This window comes from Hypanus sabinus, chromosome 4 (assembly GCF_030144855.1).
Source record: "Hypanus sabinus isolate sHypSab1 chromosome 4, sHypSab1.hap1, whole genome shotgun sequence".
Lineage (NCBI taxonomy): Eukaryota > Metazoa > Chordata > Chondrichthyes > Myliobatiformes > Dasyatidae > Hypanus > Hypanus sabinus.
Window position 1 is genome coordinate 153134100 of NC_082709.1, and position 17929 is coordinate 153152028.

The window sequence follows — 17929 nt, forward strand, 5'->3', positions numbered from 1 at the left end:
TCTCAAGTTTGCAAAAGGGGGAAAATGTGAAAAAGAACAGCCATATTTTCAAGCTCAATCCAGTACTTGAAGATGTTGTCTTAAGTTGTTGGCATAGTAGGGTTGCCTGAAGAATACAAACATTCTGTTATACTGGCAAAGGTTATTCGTATCTCAGACCTCATTGTGAGGCATGTACCTCAAGAAATGGGGCACGGTGGCCATAACCACGTTATCCAGGTTGCGCCTAGATAACCGGTGTTTGTACCGCTACAAGAAGAATCCCGTCTAAGTGTGTTGTTTGTCGATGGTTGCACAAAACTCCAGGATGCCAGCATTTGGCAGATCTACCTCTGGACAGGGTCTCTCCAGGTGAACCTCTGATTACATGTGTAGGAGTAAACTACTTTGGCCTTTTTGAAATGAAAAGCAGAAGGAGTACAGTGAAGTATGGGTATTATTTACCTGTCTAGCTACACAAACTGTTCACATGGAAGTGGCATCTTTGTTAGATACAGATTCCTTTGTTAATGCACTTTGATGCTTGATAGAAAGATGAGGACAGTTTTGTGAACTGTGCTCTGATAATGCAACAAACTTTGTTGGAGCTGAGTGCAAGTTGCGAGAAGCCTCTGAGAAGTAGAATCATTTATGGATCAGTGATGACCCTCTTCAAAAGGGAATTAAGTGGATTTCTAATTCCACCTTGGAAGAACATGGGAGAGACTGATCAAGTCCGTGCGAAAGGTCAATTCCACCATGAAGGTACAGATTCTTGATGAAGAGGGTTTCCACACAGTCCTTTGTGACATAGAAGCTATTATCAGTGGATATCAAACTACTAAAGTATCCTCTGATCCCAATGATTTGGAAGCACTAACACTCGACCATCTGTTGCTTCTGAAAACCTCAGCATCCTTACCACCAGCAGAGTTCCAAAAGGAAGACATTTATGCTCATTATAGATGGAAGCAATCCAATACATGTCAAACTTGTTTTGGAAATGGTGGGTCAAGGAGTATTTACCACAGTTACAGGAACATCAGAAATGGTGAGATACAAAAAAACAATTTTCTCCCAGGAGACACAGTGCTTATTATTGACAACACAGCTCCTTGAAACTCATGGATCGTGGGAGGAATCATCCATATCTTTCCAGACAGAAGAGAATTTGTGCAGCAGGTGCACATCAAGACCAAGACTGGCTACCTAGAAAAGCCTATAACCAAGGTCTGTCTTCTACAGCAGGCAGAGGTTCAAAGAGCTACAGCTCTAGAAGTTTCATGACTTTGACTTGACTTACTGACTTGACAGAGTGGTGGGTAAAGATCACTCTGTACTGGGTTAAGTGCTGGTAACCTCTGGCTTAGATGACTGTTATATGACTTAACTGGAAGAAAGAAAGAAGAAAGGGGACATCTGTATAAATATTACGTTTATCCTTGAATTCATGTCTCCTATTTAAGTAGTATGTAGTGATCATTATAGCATGATAATTAAGGGCTAGGATGCAAGAGCTATACATTTTCTGCCTGCATTGTATTTTATGGTAATCTGTCAAGGGGGTTGGGGCATGGTAGAAGCAAATGAGTACAGTTACGTATTAATGCTTGGGATTTATTAGTCATTAGCCAGAGGGTATGAGCCATGGGAAAAGATGTTCTTTTGTTGACCATTTAAATACACTAACTTTGCTAAATGGAACACTAATTTAGTTTGGCCGCTAATTACACTTTCTTTTGCTTAGTTTTATCGCTAATTAGAATGCTAAAATTGCTATATTGCTAATTTAGTTTTGTTAGCTTAAAAAAAAATCGGTATAAGATCATTCGCCTTTGTTGGAATTGTAATAAAGGATCAAATATACTTCTCTCAATTTGGAAATTCGTTATTTTGGAAGTGCATCATACAATGTTGATTACCCTGGCTTAGTCTCTCAGCGGTTTTGGTTTGCTTTCAAGTAACTGCTACAATATTAATCAGGGCGAAAAACTGATAGTCACATTTTAAGCTATGACATGTGAAAATTTTATAAATTTGACTCAATTTCATGATTAATTCACTAGAAGTGTAATAGAAATGCTGCTAACATAGATCTGGCTAAACATTTGCCTGGTTTTGTTTCATTAATGTGGTTCGAATTATGTTAACTTTTATTTAAAATAAAAAACGGTATCTAAAAAAGGTTTATCTTTGTAAATTTAAAATTACTCAGCATCTGAATAGCAGAACAAAGCAGGAACAAGGAATTCTCTCAAAATAAACAATGGGACATTTATTAGCAAAGTCTGGATATTCAGAAGGACCCCAATCTCAATTATTAGAATCCTTATGACCTTTGTGCCTCAGAAATATCATCACAAAGAGAAAGAATGAATAGCCAAAGACCATGAACTGAATAGTAGAAGAGGGAATAGGGGAAATGTGCTTTTGCAGTGGGATTATCCACTGGACCAGGCTGAAGTTTGCATGCCTGTGACTTGTATGTTATATTAATTTTACTGTATTATATTTAGTTAGCAAAGCAACTTGAGAGTAAACAAAAAGAATTCAACACCAGTCTCCCCTCAATGAGGAGGAAATCCAGGCATGAGACATGTTCCTGGTCATAAAAGAATTTCACTATTCAAACTACCACAAAATTGAGTAATAACGACTTGGGTAGAAGATACACACTCAGGCCATGAATGGTGTGACAAACCATCCCACTGATGAAATTGCTAACGTTTTAAAGCTACAGCACTCAAACGTCCAGGATACATTTACAAATCTATTAATTAAATCATTAATTACTGCCAAAACCATTGTATAGGGTGGAACATTGATGTTATTGGTGGCTAACTTAGGTACTCAGAAATAATTAATTAGTGTTTTGATTAATAGTTACCATCACCACTTTCACTCTTAATATTTGCACAATAAATACAAACTTAACAGTTTTGTACTTTTTTTGCTGCAAGTGCAAGATAGAGTGGAATTACTTTTTGTTATGACTATTTAGCTGTATTGTGTAGATAGTTGTAACCCATTTTCTACTAACATAATTAGCTATACCTGTTATTAAATAGTAATTTCTACTAAGAAACGTGTAGAATAACCATCCAGATTTAAAAAAAGGCACATGAAAAAGTTTCAAATAAGATAAAAATTTGCTTAGTGCTACCAATTTAATTAATTCTGCAGAAACCAAGTCATTCGTGCAAACCAAAACTGTTCTCACTTTAAATAAGACTGCACAAATATCACTAGCAATTAATCTACTTGTTTATAGATATAGGTTGCAGACTATTGTTGTCAGGTACATTACATGATTGCACTGAAGTAATGTTATATAATTAAGAATAATTGACATGAGATCCTGCAGATACTAGAAATCTAGAGCAACACACAAAATACAAAATGCTGGCGGAACTCAGCAGGTCAGGCAGCATCAATGGAAGTGAATAAACAGTTGGCATTTTGGGCCAAGATGTCAAGACTGGAAAGGAAGGGGGAAGAAGACAGAATGAGATGATGAGGGACGGGGAATGTCAGGTGGGTGGGGGGAGAGGGCTTAAAGTAAAGCGTACTAGCTAGCAATGGAACAATACTGTAATTAATGTTAGCCTACAGATGAAATAACACAAAATGAATCCATGTCAAACAATGAAGTAAAATGTTTCAAGTGTACAGTAATATCCTATGTTGTCAAATAAATGCCAACATGCCCCTTTCTATCAAAACTGTCCTTGCATTCACAATCAGCATATTTACACAAATGGAACTGTAATAGAAAAGGAAGCAAGACCAACCTAACCATAAAGTTCAAGTTAGGAACTTAGGTAATACAACTTTTTTCCAACTATGAAACTGAAGAATAAATCTTGATTCATGCATTTAATTTGCCATTGAATAAGAAATGGAAAATGCCATTTAACATTTTGGAAAGCCAAAAATATAAAAATGTACCTTTTCTCCACTTGAGTAAAAGAAGTATCGTAATCGAACGATATTACAATGATCCAGTTTTCGCATTATCTGCAGTTCACGATTCTGTAAAAGAAATAACAATGCTTCATCTGTACATTAATTAGCATCTATCTGTGACTGGTAAGTATGCTCCATATTATCACTATGGTACTGGAAACTAACCACATAAAACAAGACCAAGTTGAAATCTTCCTTATTAAGGACACATGCAATCTTTGATCTCTGACAACCTGCATTTAAATCCAAACTGACATGCTGCAAAGACTAATCTGGAGCAGCAGCCCAACTCAGTGTCAAAAATGTGACTTTGATAAGGAGAAGCAGCAGTGTTTTAGTGAAGGAGATTGAGTTTTTAAGGCTGACATGACAACTCTTGGTTACACAATTATCTACTGATGGTTTATGGCCCCCTCTTCTTAGGCCTGAATAAACCTATACAATCGCCCTGATGCAACAAGCAATCTGAGGAATCAACTCAGTAGATTGAACAGCATCTGTGGGGTGTTGGGGGGGGGGGGGGGGTGTAGAGAAAGACTTGTTAAAATCCTGCATCTGGACTGAGACTGAGAAGAAGTGAAATGATGGGTGGGCAGGTTGCACCTGGTAGGGGAGGAAAGTAGAATGGAATTGGAAGGTAGTAGCAAGTGGAGGATAACAGAATAACAGTCACAAAGAAGAAAAAATATAGTTCTTCCACTGAATGAGGGCAGCATCAATGGGAAAGGCCAGCCCCCAACCCGGAACAGATTTCATGGCGCGCGCGCGCGCGCGCACACGCACACGCACACACACACACACAGCTACCACTACTAGAACCTTATCAAGTAACTTTACTAACTGTTGCTCCAGATACCAGCAACTTGCAAAACTTGATAGTAGGATAAACATGGACAACAGGGTGACTATGGAGACAAAGTCTCATGCTGTCCATGTTTATCCTACTCTCAAATTTTGCAACTCATGCTGATAATTCCTTACATATGTTCAAAGGTATTGTGTTCATATATTATTAACTGGCAGAGCTCCCACGCTACTTCAGAAGATGAACTGCCACAACTTCATCAAGCAGAGGGTGCCCAATGTCCAATGCGACTGCCTTTGGCCCTCAGTTGTGAGATGACACTGTTCCAGCAAGGGTACCAAAATGTTCATGTTGGCTGGTTCAAGAGAGCCTATGGCAATTTCACAGCAGTTGTTCAGCACTGTATCAACATTTTGTGGCATCTGTGAGCACTTCCAAGCTAAGCAAGTAAACAGTAATAGATCAACTTAGGGAAAATACAAAGGATATGTTGACAGCAGAGTCTGAACTTTTGAACTTCTGCCATTGTGGTTAAATATCTTGGTTGTTCACTGTTCATTGACTTAGTAATGTTATTCAAAAATGCTATGCATTAATGTGGAGATGAGACTGAAGAAACAGGTAGAGGAATTCAGCAGGTATTCATATGCCTCCTCAGATGCTGCTTTCCCTGTTTAATTCTTTCAGCAGACTGCCCTCTCCCCCACTGCCCCAAATGTTATCTCTGATTGGTAATCTATATAGTTGTCACCAGTCCCAGTGAAATATCATTAACCTGAAATTCTAAGTTTCTCCTTTTGCAGATGCTCCTTTTCCAACGAATATTTCCAGCATTTTCTGCTTCAATATTCCCATGTATCAATTATAAGTAAAGGGAACTCATCTATGTTACTGGATAGAAGATGCGATATGATGGAACTGGTTTCTTTAAGAGATGAAGCAGAAGTTCACTAGACAATTGCAACTGGAAAGCTATACCTGTGCATATGCTGCCTAGAGCAAATTGTGCATAAAATAAATTCAGTGAGACCTCCAGAAAGCTCAGTGCCAAGATGAAAGCCATTGCTGGAGATGCTCTAATTATGTTTTACAAGCAGAATTCAAAACATTCATTAAATCAAATGCTGCACTCTAGGACGAATAACATGCCGTGGTTAGTCTCAGACCAGTTAGTGCAGTCTCCACAACTAAGGAGAGAACAATATCCACAATTACACTTGCAAGGTACAACTGAATTTAATCATAATGTATGCTTGAGTTTAACTTCCTGGATTCATTGAAGGTACTTCTTCCATATTTTCTTGTAATGTCAAATTCAATAGTTTTTATTCCTCATCTGTTTCCCTTAACAATGCTTTCAAATGGTGTGTGGTACATTGGTCAAGACACCTTTCATTTTTCAGATACGTTTTTTAAAAAATGCTTGCGCAGTGGAAGATTTTTTCTTCCTGACAAGTTCAAATTAAAATCAAAGGGCTTCATCCATTTCAACAATCTAAAACCAATCTAAAATGGAGGTCACAACAACAAATTCTGTCTTGGCCAAATATTGTAAACCAAGTATAATTCCTATAGAATCAATTTACATTTGAAATTAAACTGAAAGAAGTGACAGAATGTCAACAATTCAATTAGATACTTATTTATGGCAGTGTTTTGAGGCAAGATTCTAGGGCAATTGATTAATGAAATGTTAACAGAATAGTTAACAGGTATACCATCAAAAGGGTATCTTCAAATAAAAAGCTTAACTTCCTTTAAAAAGGCCTTTCAGGGAATTATTGGATAGTGAAATTTTATACTGATAATACTAGTTTAAAATATCCCATGGTAGAAGTTGATCCTTCAAACATTCAACTTTGGAACCAAACAGCTAATTTACACCCATGTCATGAGTGGTAATTTTGTTTCTTAAAAGACAGGATGCAAAACCTTAATGTCTCCGGGCAAGCTAAATTTAGCATTAACCTCAGAGCAGACCATCTATCACTACCATTAAAAATAAATATAAAGTGCTTCTTTCACACTCAGAGCACTGAAAAGTATGTTTTAAAGTTTTATTTTGAAAGAATTTACTTATTTCACCTTAAAAAAAACAAGGTCATTATTTTATACATTAAATGGAATTCTGGAAGAACTCAGTCAGGCAGCATTTATGGATGCAAGAAGTGTACGTCAGTGTTTCTGCATCAAGATCGTGGGGGGGAAAAAGGAAGATCGTTGGTCTCCACAGATGCATAGCAACTCGCAAAAACACGCTTGCAAAGGCCTTTTTTAAATAACAAAACTCAGTGGCAAAGATGTAAAACACACTTTCCATAACCTGACACTTAAAACAGATTTTGAAAAATATCAGGCTATAAGTGCAGCATTTAGCTCAGTGACAGATCCAGTTGATGGAGCAGAAGGACATCAAACATTAACACTTACCATAAAGCTCTAAGTCAAATGACCAAATGCTCAAAGATACTAAATTTAGATCTAAGAATTTTAACCTAATTTGTAAGGCAGAATTATTCTCAGTACAGGAGAAAATAACTCTATAACTGAAACTATATACAGTATAAAGAGAACTAGCAGAGCAGTCAAATATCAGCAGAAAGCTTGCTTTGGAAAACTGCTACACAATCTGTAAAGTATTTCATATCAGAAATAGAATTGGGTTTATTATCATGGACATGTCATGGAATTTGTCGTCAAGCAATACCTAAAATGACCATAAATGACAAGAATATGTATAAAAATAGTGCAACAACAGAACACAATAGTGAGGAAGTGTTTATGAGTTTATAGAACACTCAGAAATCTGACAGCAGAGGGGATGAAGCTGTTTCTAAAATGTTGAGTGTGCACCTTCAGGCCCCTGTACCTCCTCCTTAATAGTAGTAATAAGAGGACACATCTTGGGTGATGAGAGTTCTTCATGATGCTGCCTTCTTAAGACATCATCTTTGGAAGATGACCTCAATGGCGGGGAGGTTAATGACCACAATGGAGTTCTCTGAGTTTATAACCCTCTCCAATCTTGTACATTTGTGCCTCCAGACCAGCCACTGATAAACTTCACCGTACATCAGAAGAAATTTGCTGGAGGTCTTTGGTGACATAGGAAATCACCTCAAATTCTTGAAATAAAGCTGCTGGCATCTTCGCAACTGCATCAATATGTTGGGCATATAGACCTTCAGAGATGCTGGAACCTGGAACGGAAGCTGCTTATGCTTTCCATTCCTTAGTCTCACTGATGTTGAATGCAAGGTTGTTATTGCAACACCACTCAACCAGCCAATCTCACTTCTATTTGCCTCCTCATAACCATTTGAAATTCTGCCAACAGCTGCATCATTGGTGAATTTATAGATGGTATTTGAACTGCGCCAAGCCATACAGTCATGAGTGTATGGAGAGTACAGCAGTGGGCTAAGCACATATCATTGAGGAGTACATATATTGATTGTCAGCAAGAAGGAAATGTTACTCAGAGTTCAGAATTCTTCACGACAAATCTAGATTTCTTGAAGTGGAGGGTCTCACTTCAATGCACCACTGCAACTGGAAATAGCTTGGTGAATATGACATAAATACCGTGTGGCAGCTACATACAACATCTTTGATATAAAATGTAATGCAAGAATCCTCAATGATTAAAGAAAGTAATTAAAATTAATATAGATCTTAGAAATCAATAAGAAAATATTCTGACTCAAGACAAGTCTACAGAATATGGTTTCTATACCATGGCATAAAAGAAATGGAGAGAATTACAGATCCCAAATGATCTTCCAGAAGAAAGACATGGAGGATAGATCACGTAAGGTATGCAAATACCTTACTGGTTAGTCCTCATCAGGGGAATCAGAGGTGGACAGGGTCAGCAACTTTAAATTCCTCAGTATTATCACTTCAGAGGATCTGTCCTGGGTCCAGCACGCAAGTGCCATTATAAAGAACACACAGCAGGGCCTCTACTTCCTTAGAAGTTTGCAAAGATTTGGTATGACATCTAAAACCTTGACAAACCTCTATAGATGTGTGGTGAGTACATCTACATGAAGTGCTGCTGCAGGAAAGTGGTATCTATCACCAAGGCCATCATCCAGGCCATGTTTGCTTCTCACTGCTGCAATGAGAAAGGTGGTACAGGAGCCTCAGGGCCCACACAGGAATAGTTATTACCCCTCAAACATCAGACTCTTGAACCAGTGGGAATAACTTCACTCACCCCATCTTATGGGCCCACAACTTATGGACCTCACTTTCAAGGACTTACCTCACGCTCTCCATATTTAATCGCTATTTATTTATTGCTTTTTTCTTTTGTATTTGCACTTCTTGTTGTCTTTGGCACTGTGCTTGTTTGACAATCTTGTTGGGTGTGGTCTTTCATTGATTATATTGTCTTTCTTAGATTTACCGTGATTGCGCACAAGAAAATCAGAATCAGGTTTCATATCACTTGCATACTCTATGAAATTTGTCATCTCTATGGCAGCAGTACAATACAATAATATAATAAAAAATATACACACATACACACATATATATTAAATAAGTAGAGCAAAATAACAGAAATAAAAAAAAAAGTAGTGAAGTAGTGCTCATAGGTTCAATGTCCATTCAGAAATCAGATGGCAGAGATGCAGAAACCGTTCCTAAATCCTTGTGTATCCAGAGATACCGGCCACTTGACAGATACACTGCCACCTGGCTGGTCGGAGGACACACCACATGCCAATCAACATTTGGTCCCTCCCAACTAATCAATGCACACCTAAATTATTGGTCACCTTAATTGGATTATCTCACCCAGCCCCACGCTTTAAAAGGTGAGACTTGGCCTTGGCTAGCCCTCTCTTACAGACCACCACATTGGAGGTAAGGGCATTGATTTATGCTTGGGAAGGTCTATCGTTTGTCCTGGTAAGGGAGCTGCAGCTATCCAAGGTCAAGGGGGATAGCTGTTGTAGTGCTTTTCCCTTGTTCTTTGTTTGTGTAACTGTACCCTGTCCCCACACCGCTTCCTGTGTATTGTAGTTGCTTGTGTTGACCCGACTCCCCTTGTAAATAAATTCCTTATTATTAAAACTGTGTGTGTCCAGGCCTCTACTGTTGAGACTCAAAGAACCAATTATTTTCCATCACAACAGTGCCTTCAGGCTTCTGTAGCTCCTTCCTGATGGTAGCAATGAAAATGAGGCATGTCTTGGGTGATGGGGGTCCACAATGATAGATACTGCCTTCTGGAGGCATCCCTTCTTGAAGATGGCCTGGATACTATTAGAGCTAGTGCCCATGATAGAGCTGTCTAAGTTTACAACTTTCTGCAGCTTATTTCGATCCTGTGCAGTAGCACCCCTACCCCCACCCCCATACAGACAGTGATGCAGCCAGTTATAATACTCTCCAAGGTCCATCTTAGGGTTGCATGTGGTGACATACATGCACAATGACAAATTTACTGTGAACTTTGATATTAAAGAAGATTCCTAAAGATGCAATCTACTTGCATCTAGAAAAGCATAGGGTTGACACATGGTCAGAGGATGTTGAATCATTGTGGATAGAGCTAAGGAACTACAAGGGTAAAAAGACCTGAATAGGAATTATAAATAGACTACCATTCAGTAGTAAGGATGTGGTCTACAAGTTACAATGGGAGATAGAAAATGCATGCCAAAAGGGCAATGTTGCGATAGTCATGGGAGATTTCAATATGGTGGTAGGTCAGGAAAATCAAGTTGGTGCTGGATTCCAAGAAGGGGAATTTCTAGAATGTCTACAAGATGGCTTTTTACAGAAGTTTGAGGTTGAGCCCACTATTCTGAATTGGGTATTATGTCATGAACTGAAGTTGATTTAAAAAGTTTAAGTTTTTTAAAAAAACCTTTAGTTGTAAGTTAGGAGCAACCCTTATAATCAAATTCATCCTGAAATATGAGAGAGAAGCTGAAGTCAGATGTATCTGTATTAGAGTAGAGTAAAGGGAATTACAAAAACACAAGAGAGGAGTTAGCTAGAAACAAAGGGGAAAAAAACACTGCCAGGGATGATGGCAGAGCAGGCTGGAATTTCTGGAAGCAATTCTGAAGGCACAAGATATATACATCCCAAAGAGGAAGTAGTCTTCTAAAGGAAAGGTGACACAACTATGGATAACAAGAGAAGTTAAAGCCAACATAAAAGCAAAAAGGAGGGCATATAATAGAACAAAAATTCATGGGAAGTTAAACGATAGGGAAGCTTTAAAAACCAACAAAAGGCAACTAAAAAGTCATTAAAAAAGTAAAGGTGGAATAAGAATACAAAAATAAGTTAGCCACTAATATTAAAGAGGATACCAAAAGTTTCTTCAGATACATAAAGTGTAAAAGAGAGGCAAGAGTGGATAATGATCTGCTGGGAAATGAGCTGGAGAGGTAGTAATAGGGGACAAGGAAATACCAGATGAACTGAATAAGTATTTTACATCAGTCTTCAGTGAGGAAGACACCAGCACTATGGTAGAAGTTCCAGGTATTAGGGTCATGAAGTGTGTGAAGTTTCCATTACTAGAGAGAAGGTTCTTGGGAAACTGAAAGGTCTGAAGGTATACAAGTCACCTGAACAACATGGTGCATAGCCCAGAATTCTGTAACAGGTGGCTGAAGAGATTGTGGAGGCATTTGTAATGATCTTTCAAGAATCATTAGATTCTGGAATGGATCTGGAAGACGGTAAAATTGCAAATGTCACTCCACTCTTCAAGAAGTGAGGGAGGAAGAAGAAAGGAAATTACAAGCCAGTTAGTCTGACCTCAGTGGTTGAGAAGATGTTAGTCAATTGTTAAGGATGAGGTTTCTGGGTACTTGGAAGCACATGATAAAATAGGCTGCAGTTAGCATGCTTTCCTCAAGGGAAAATCTTGCCTGCAAAATCTGTTGGAATTCTGTGAAGAAATAACATGCAGGATAGACTAAAGAGAATTGGTTCATTTTGTGTACTTGGATTTTCAAAAGCCTTTGATAATGTGCCGCACATAAGGCTGCTTAACAAGCTATGAGCCCATGGTATTACAGGAAAGATTCTAGCATGGATAAAGCAGTGGCTAATTGGCAAGAGGCAATGAGTGGCAATAAAAGGAGCGTTTTCTTGGCTGCATGTGACTAGTGGTGTTCCACAGGGGTCTGTGTTGGGACCGATTCTTTTTACATTATATGTCAATGAGTTGGATGATGGAATTGATGGCTTTGCTACAAAGTTTGCAGATGATACCAAGATGGAGGAAGGGCAGGTAACTTTGAGGAAGTAGAAAGCTACAGAAGGTCTTAGACTAGGAGAATGGGCAAAGAAGCAGCAAATGGAATACAGTCATGCACTTTGATAGAAGAAATGAAAAGGTCGACTATTTTCTAAATGGAGAGAAAATACAAAAATCTGAGGCATAAAGGGATTGGGAGTCCTTGCGTAGGATTCCCTAAAAGTTAACTTGCAGGTTGAGTTTTGATGATGTAGGCAAATGCAAAGTTATCATTCAATTCAAGAGGACTAGAATATAAACGGATGTAATATTGAGACTTTATAAAGTTCTGGTGAGGCCTCACTTGGAGTATTGTGAGCAGTTTTGGACCTCTCATCTTAGAAAGGATGTGATGAAACTGGAAAGGATTCAAAGGGGGTTCATGAAAATGATTCAGGATTGAACAACTTGTCATATGAAAAGTGTTTGATGGCTCTAGGCCTGTATTCACTAGAATGCAGAAGAATGAGGGATGACCTCAGTGGATAGACTGGATGTGGAGAGGACATTTCCTCTGCTGGGAGAGTCCAAGACTAGAGGACACAGCTTCAGAATGGAGGCATGTTCTCATAGAATGGAGATGAGGAGGAATTTCTTTAGCCAGAGAGTGGTGTATCTGTGGAATTCATTGCCACAGGCAGGTGTTGAGGCCAAGTCTTTTATGTATATTTAAGACAGAGGTTGATAGATTCTTGATTGGCTAGGGCAAGAAGAGACACAGGGAGGGGGTGGGGCAGGATGAGGCAGAAGATTGGTGCTAAGAAGAAAATTAAATCAGCTATGATAAAATGGTGGAGCAGACTCCAAAGATCAAATGGCCTAATTCTACTGCTATATCTTATCAGAAGGGTGTTTTTCTAATTGGAGCTCAGTGCCAAGTGGTGTTCTGCGGATCAGGGCAGTGACCTCTTGCTTGTGATTTGTGGATGGTGAAACGGGTTGTCGAAGGATTCATCAGGGTTTAGACCAGTATGAAATGTGGGGACACAAATGGCTGATGGAATTTAATCTGGCCAAGTTTGAAATGTTAAACTTTGGGAGACCAATTGCAAGAGGAAAGTATACAAGATGGCAAGACTATTGGGAGTATTAATAAATCATGATTTTAGGGTGAATGTCCATAAATCCCTGAAATTGGCAATGCAGTAAAGGCAGCAGGTAACATACTTGCCTTCAATTCTTCAGTGTGTCAAGTATAAATGTAGTGAAGTTAGGTAGCAGCTGAGTATTGCATGCTCCGGTCACTGTATTGCAGGAAAGATGTGAAGGCTTTGGAGAGGTGTAGAAGAAGTACACTTGGATGCTGCCTGGATTAGAGAGTATTTGCTATGAGGTGGTTTGTTAGACTCACATTGATTTCTCTGGAGCAGAGTCTGAGGGGAAACTAAACAGATGTAAAATGATGAGATGCATAGATGGGTTAGATCCCAAGCTTCTCTACTCAGTGCCTGTCTAAGGAAATCTACCATGTCAGATGTCTTCTTCATCACCCTATTTACATGTGGCACCACACTGAGTGAACTATGCACTTCCACTCCTCAGTCCCTATTTTGTAAGGCTCTCTAAGGCACTACCATTCCATGTACAAATCTTACCCTGACTTGATTTTCCTTACATTTATCTGAATTGAATGTTATTTATCAATCCTCAGCTACATACCAAGCTGTTCATCCTGTAATTTTTCATAACCTACACTGTCTACAACATTTAAAATTTTTAAATTTATTGATATAGTGCAGGATAGGCCCTTCCAGCTACACCACCCAGCAACCCCTGACAACCCTGATTTTAACCCTTACCTAATAACTGAACAATTTACAATGACCGATTAACCTACATGGTATGTTTTTGAGCCTGTGGGAGGAAACTGGAGCACCCAGAGAAAACCCATGCATTCCTTGGGTGGATGCATAGAGACTCCTTAGAAACAGCACCAGAATTGAACTTTGAGTTTCTGGCATCTAACTGCTACGGAATTTAGCGCCAGATTTTAAAAACAAGTGAGCACTACCCTTATGGAGTTTAGTACCACATTTTAAAAGTAAACGGGTTGACAGGCCATTCTGAGGAGATTGAGGTCATTTGGGTAACTGGGAGCTTGCCAAAGGCTAATAAAAAGTTAGGTTTAAGCAGAGCAGCTACTTAGAAACAGGTCTGAGTTAAAGTGGGGAACTGAGGCTTTGGCTCAAGAGGAGAGGCGAAGGCTAGGTTAGTGTTTCTCACACATTCCAATTTCTTTATTAGTGCCTAGCTAGCAGAGTGGGAATAAATCGCAGCACAATGTGCAAGATCTGGGAGATATCTAATCTCCCCGATTGCTACATCTGCGAAAAGTGCATCTGAATTCAGCTCCTTATAGATCAGGTTAGGGAACTGGAGGTTGATATGGAGGACCTACGGTTCAGTTGGGAGAATAAGGTGATAGATAAAATGAGGAGGTAATCACCATCTTGCAGAACTGGTCCTCACTCTTAATAATTTCTCCTTTGGCTCCTCCCACTTCCTTCAAACAAAAGGTGTAGCCATCAGAACTTGCATGGGTCCCAGCCATGCCTGCCTTTTTGTTGGCTATCATGGAACAGTCTATATTCCAAACTTACTCTGGTGTCCACCCCTCACTTTTCCTACATTATATCAATAACTGCAATGTTGCTACTTCCTGCGACCTTATTAACTTTGCCTCCAACTTCCACCCTGCCCTCAAATTTACCTGATTCCTTTTCAAACCTTCTCCCCTTTCTTGATCTGTCTCTAGCTCTGGAGAAAGCTTATCTACTGATATCTATTATAAACCCACAGACACTTATAAAAAATGCAACCCCCTTCTCTGAATTCCTCCATCTCTGCCTGCTCTCAGGACGAGGCTTTTCATTCCAAAACAAAGGAGATGTCCTCCTTTTTCAAAGAAAGGGGCTTCCCTTCCTCTACCATCAGCGCTGCCTTCAACTGCATCTCTTCCATTTCATGCACATTTGTTCTCACCCCATCCTCCTGCCACTCTACCAAGGATAGGGCTCCTCTTGTCCTCACTTACCATCCCACCAGCTTCCATGTCTAGCACATAATTCTACAGAATTTCCACCATTTCCGATAGGATTCCACCATTTCCAATGGGATCCCACCACCAAGCACATCTTTCTCTCCCCCCACTTTCTGCAGGGATCGATTTTCTATACAACTTCCTTGCTAGTTCGCACCTAACTTTGCAAGCAGAACAAGTGCTACACCTTCTCCCTCACTACCATTCAGGGTCCCAAACAGTCCTTCCAGGTGAGGTGACACTTCATCTGCGAGTCTGTTGGGGTCATATACTATGGCCTAGTGTGCTCCTAGTGTGGCCTCTTGTATATCAGTGAGACCTGCTGTAAATTGGGAGACCACTTCGCCAAGCACCCATGCTCCGCCTGCCAGATGAAGCTGGATCACGCAGTGGTCACCCGTTTTAATTCCACTTCCCATTCCCATATGTCAATCCATGGCCGCCTCTAGCTTCACGAGAAGCCACACTCAGGTTAGAGGAACAACATCTTGTATTCCAGCTGGGTAGCCTCCAATCTGATGGCATGAACATTGATTTCCTCAAACTTATGGTAATGCCCCCTTTCACCATTCTCCATCCCTTTTCCCCTCACCTCATCTCTTTGCCTGTCCATTGTCTCCCTCCAGTGCTCCTCCTCCCTTTTTTCTTCTGTGGCAGTCTGCCCTCTATCACACTTCTCCAACCCTGTATCTCTTTTACCAATCAACGTCCCAGCTCTTTATTTCATCTCTCCTGGTTTCACCTATCACCTTGTGTTTCTCACTCCCCTCCCCCCACCTTTTAAATCTACTCAATCTTTTTCTCTCCAGTCCTGCCAAAGGGTCTCAGCCCAAAATGTTGACTGTATGTTTCCATAGATGCTGTCTAGCCTGCTGAATTCCTTCAGCATTTTGTGTGCGTTGCTTCAATTTCCAGCATTTGCAGATTTTTTTCTTGTAGATAATCACACCCAAGTTTCTGAAGACAGCTGGCTGAGTAAATGTCAGAGGGGAAAAGTGAATGCATGGTACAGGCTGCGAACTGGTGATTGCTATCTTTGAGGTCCTGCTTTTTATCTTTTCCAACTCCTTATATTCTCTCTTTAGGATGGCATATTTTCGGTAGATGGTGAGAGTAGCCCGGCCATTCCCTTCAATAATAGGCATGCAGCTTTGGATACTGTTGGGGGAGGGCGAAAATCTTTCAGTAGAAAGCCACATCAACCACGTTGGTGGCACCGAGTCTGGCTCTGTGGTTCAGAAAAGAAAGTGGGAGAAGAGACTAGTGGTAATAGGGGATTCAAATAGATAGGGGAACTGAAGAGAAATTTTGAACATGAAAGAGACCCTGGATATTACGTTGCCTCCAAAGTGCCAGGATAATGGGCATCTCAGAATGGGTTGCCAGCATTCTAAAGGAAAAGGGTGAGTAGCCAGAAGTCACTGTATATCCTGGTACTAATGCCATAGGTAGGAAATGGGATGAGGTCCTGGATAGAGAGTATAGAGAATTTAGGAAGAAAGGGTAAAAATCTCAGGTTTGTTGCCTGTGCCATGTAACAGCGAGGGCAAGAATAGAATGATACAGCTGTTGAATGTATGGAAAAAGCTTTGGTACAGAAGACAGGGTCTCAAAATTTTGAATTATTTGGGATCTTCGAGGGAAGGTAAGACCTGTACAAAAGGGGTGGATTACATCTGAACTTGAGAACTAATATCCTTGTGGGTAGGTTTTCTAAAGCTGATGGGGAGGATATATACTAGTTTGGCTGGGGTGTGGGAACCAAAGTGCTATGTCAGAGGATGGAGCAGTCAATATGAAGGTCAATACAGTATGTAGGTTGAGAGGTAGTGGATACAGCATAATTGCAGTCAGTTGGATGGGTTGAAATGCATCTATTTTAATGCAAGAAATATCAGGCACAAGGGTGATGAACTAACAGAATGGAACTATGACATTGTGGCCATTACAGCGACTTGGCTGTTAGAAGGGCACCAATAACTGCTGATTGTTCTGGAGTTTACACATTTCAAAAGAGGTGTGTGAGTGGCATTTCTAACCAGGGATAGAATCACAGCTCAGAAAGGGGGATCGTCATGGATCCTCTGCTGAGTCAGTGTGGGTGGAAGTCAGAAACAGGAAGGGAGAAATCACTCTAATGGGAATATTTTATAGAACCAGCCCAAAACCTATTTATTTAACCTTGCTTTTAACTAACATCTGTTTATCTTTTATTTACATGTTCATTTTTAATTTTGTTTTCATGTTTGTACTTTTATCCCATTGTAAAGCACTTTGAACTACATCTGTATGAAAAATGCTCTATAAAGTTATTATAAATCCTATTGCCAAGAATCCTCTCCAGTAAGTTACCCACAAAACAAACTAAGGCCCCGGCTCTGACTCCCGTGGCATAGTACTAGACACTTGTGTCCAGTCCGACAAACAACCGTCAATCATCACTCTACCTCCTACCACTGAGCAGTTATGAATCTAATCTGTAATTTCCCCTGAATCCCATGCAATCTAACCTTCCAGATTAGCCTGCCACAAGGGACCGCGTCAAAGATCTTGCTCAATGCCATATGGATAACCTTCAGTGCTCTACCCTTATCTGTTATCCTTGTTACCACAAAGAACTCCAAGGAGGTTTGTTAGACATGGTGCACGTAGCCACACTAACTATCCTAAATCACACCTCGTCTGTCCATATGTTGGTAGATCTAATCACTCAGAATTTACTGTAGCAATTTATCCATCACTGATAGTGGCCTGTACTTACTGGTCTGTCGTTTTTGGACTTGTTTTTTTAAACTTTTTTTAAAAAAACAATTATACCTCAATTGCCACTGTCCAGGTCCTCTGGAACTTTATCTGTGGCAAG

General features: G+C 39.8%; 1 protein-coding gene across 1 annotated transcript in view; it reads right to left on the reverse strand.

Moving 5' to 3' along the window:
- gsk3ba (glycogen synthase kinase 3 beta, genome duplicate a) overlaps nt 1–17929 on the reverse strand; it is a 179183-nt gene that overhangs the window by 72964 nt on the left and 88290 nt on the right. The window contains exon 3 of the mRNA XM_059968457.1: nt 3928–4011. Coding sequence (XP_059824440.1) covers nt 3928–4011 — 84 coding nt within the window. The remainder of the gene's footprint in view (nt 1–3927; nt 4012–17929) is intronic.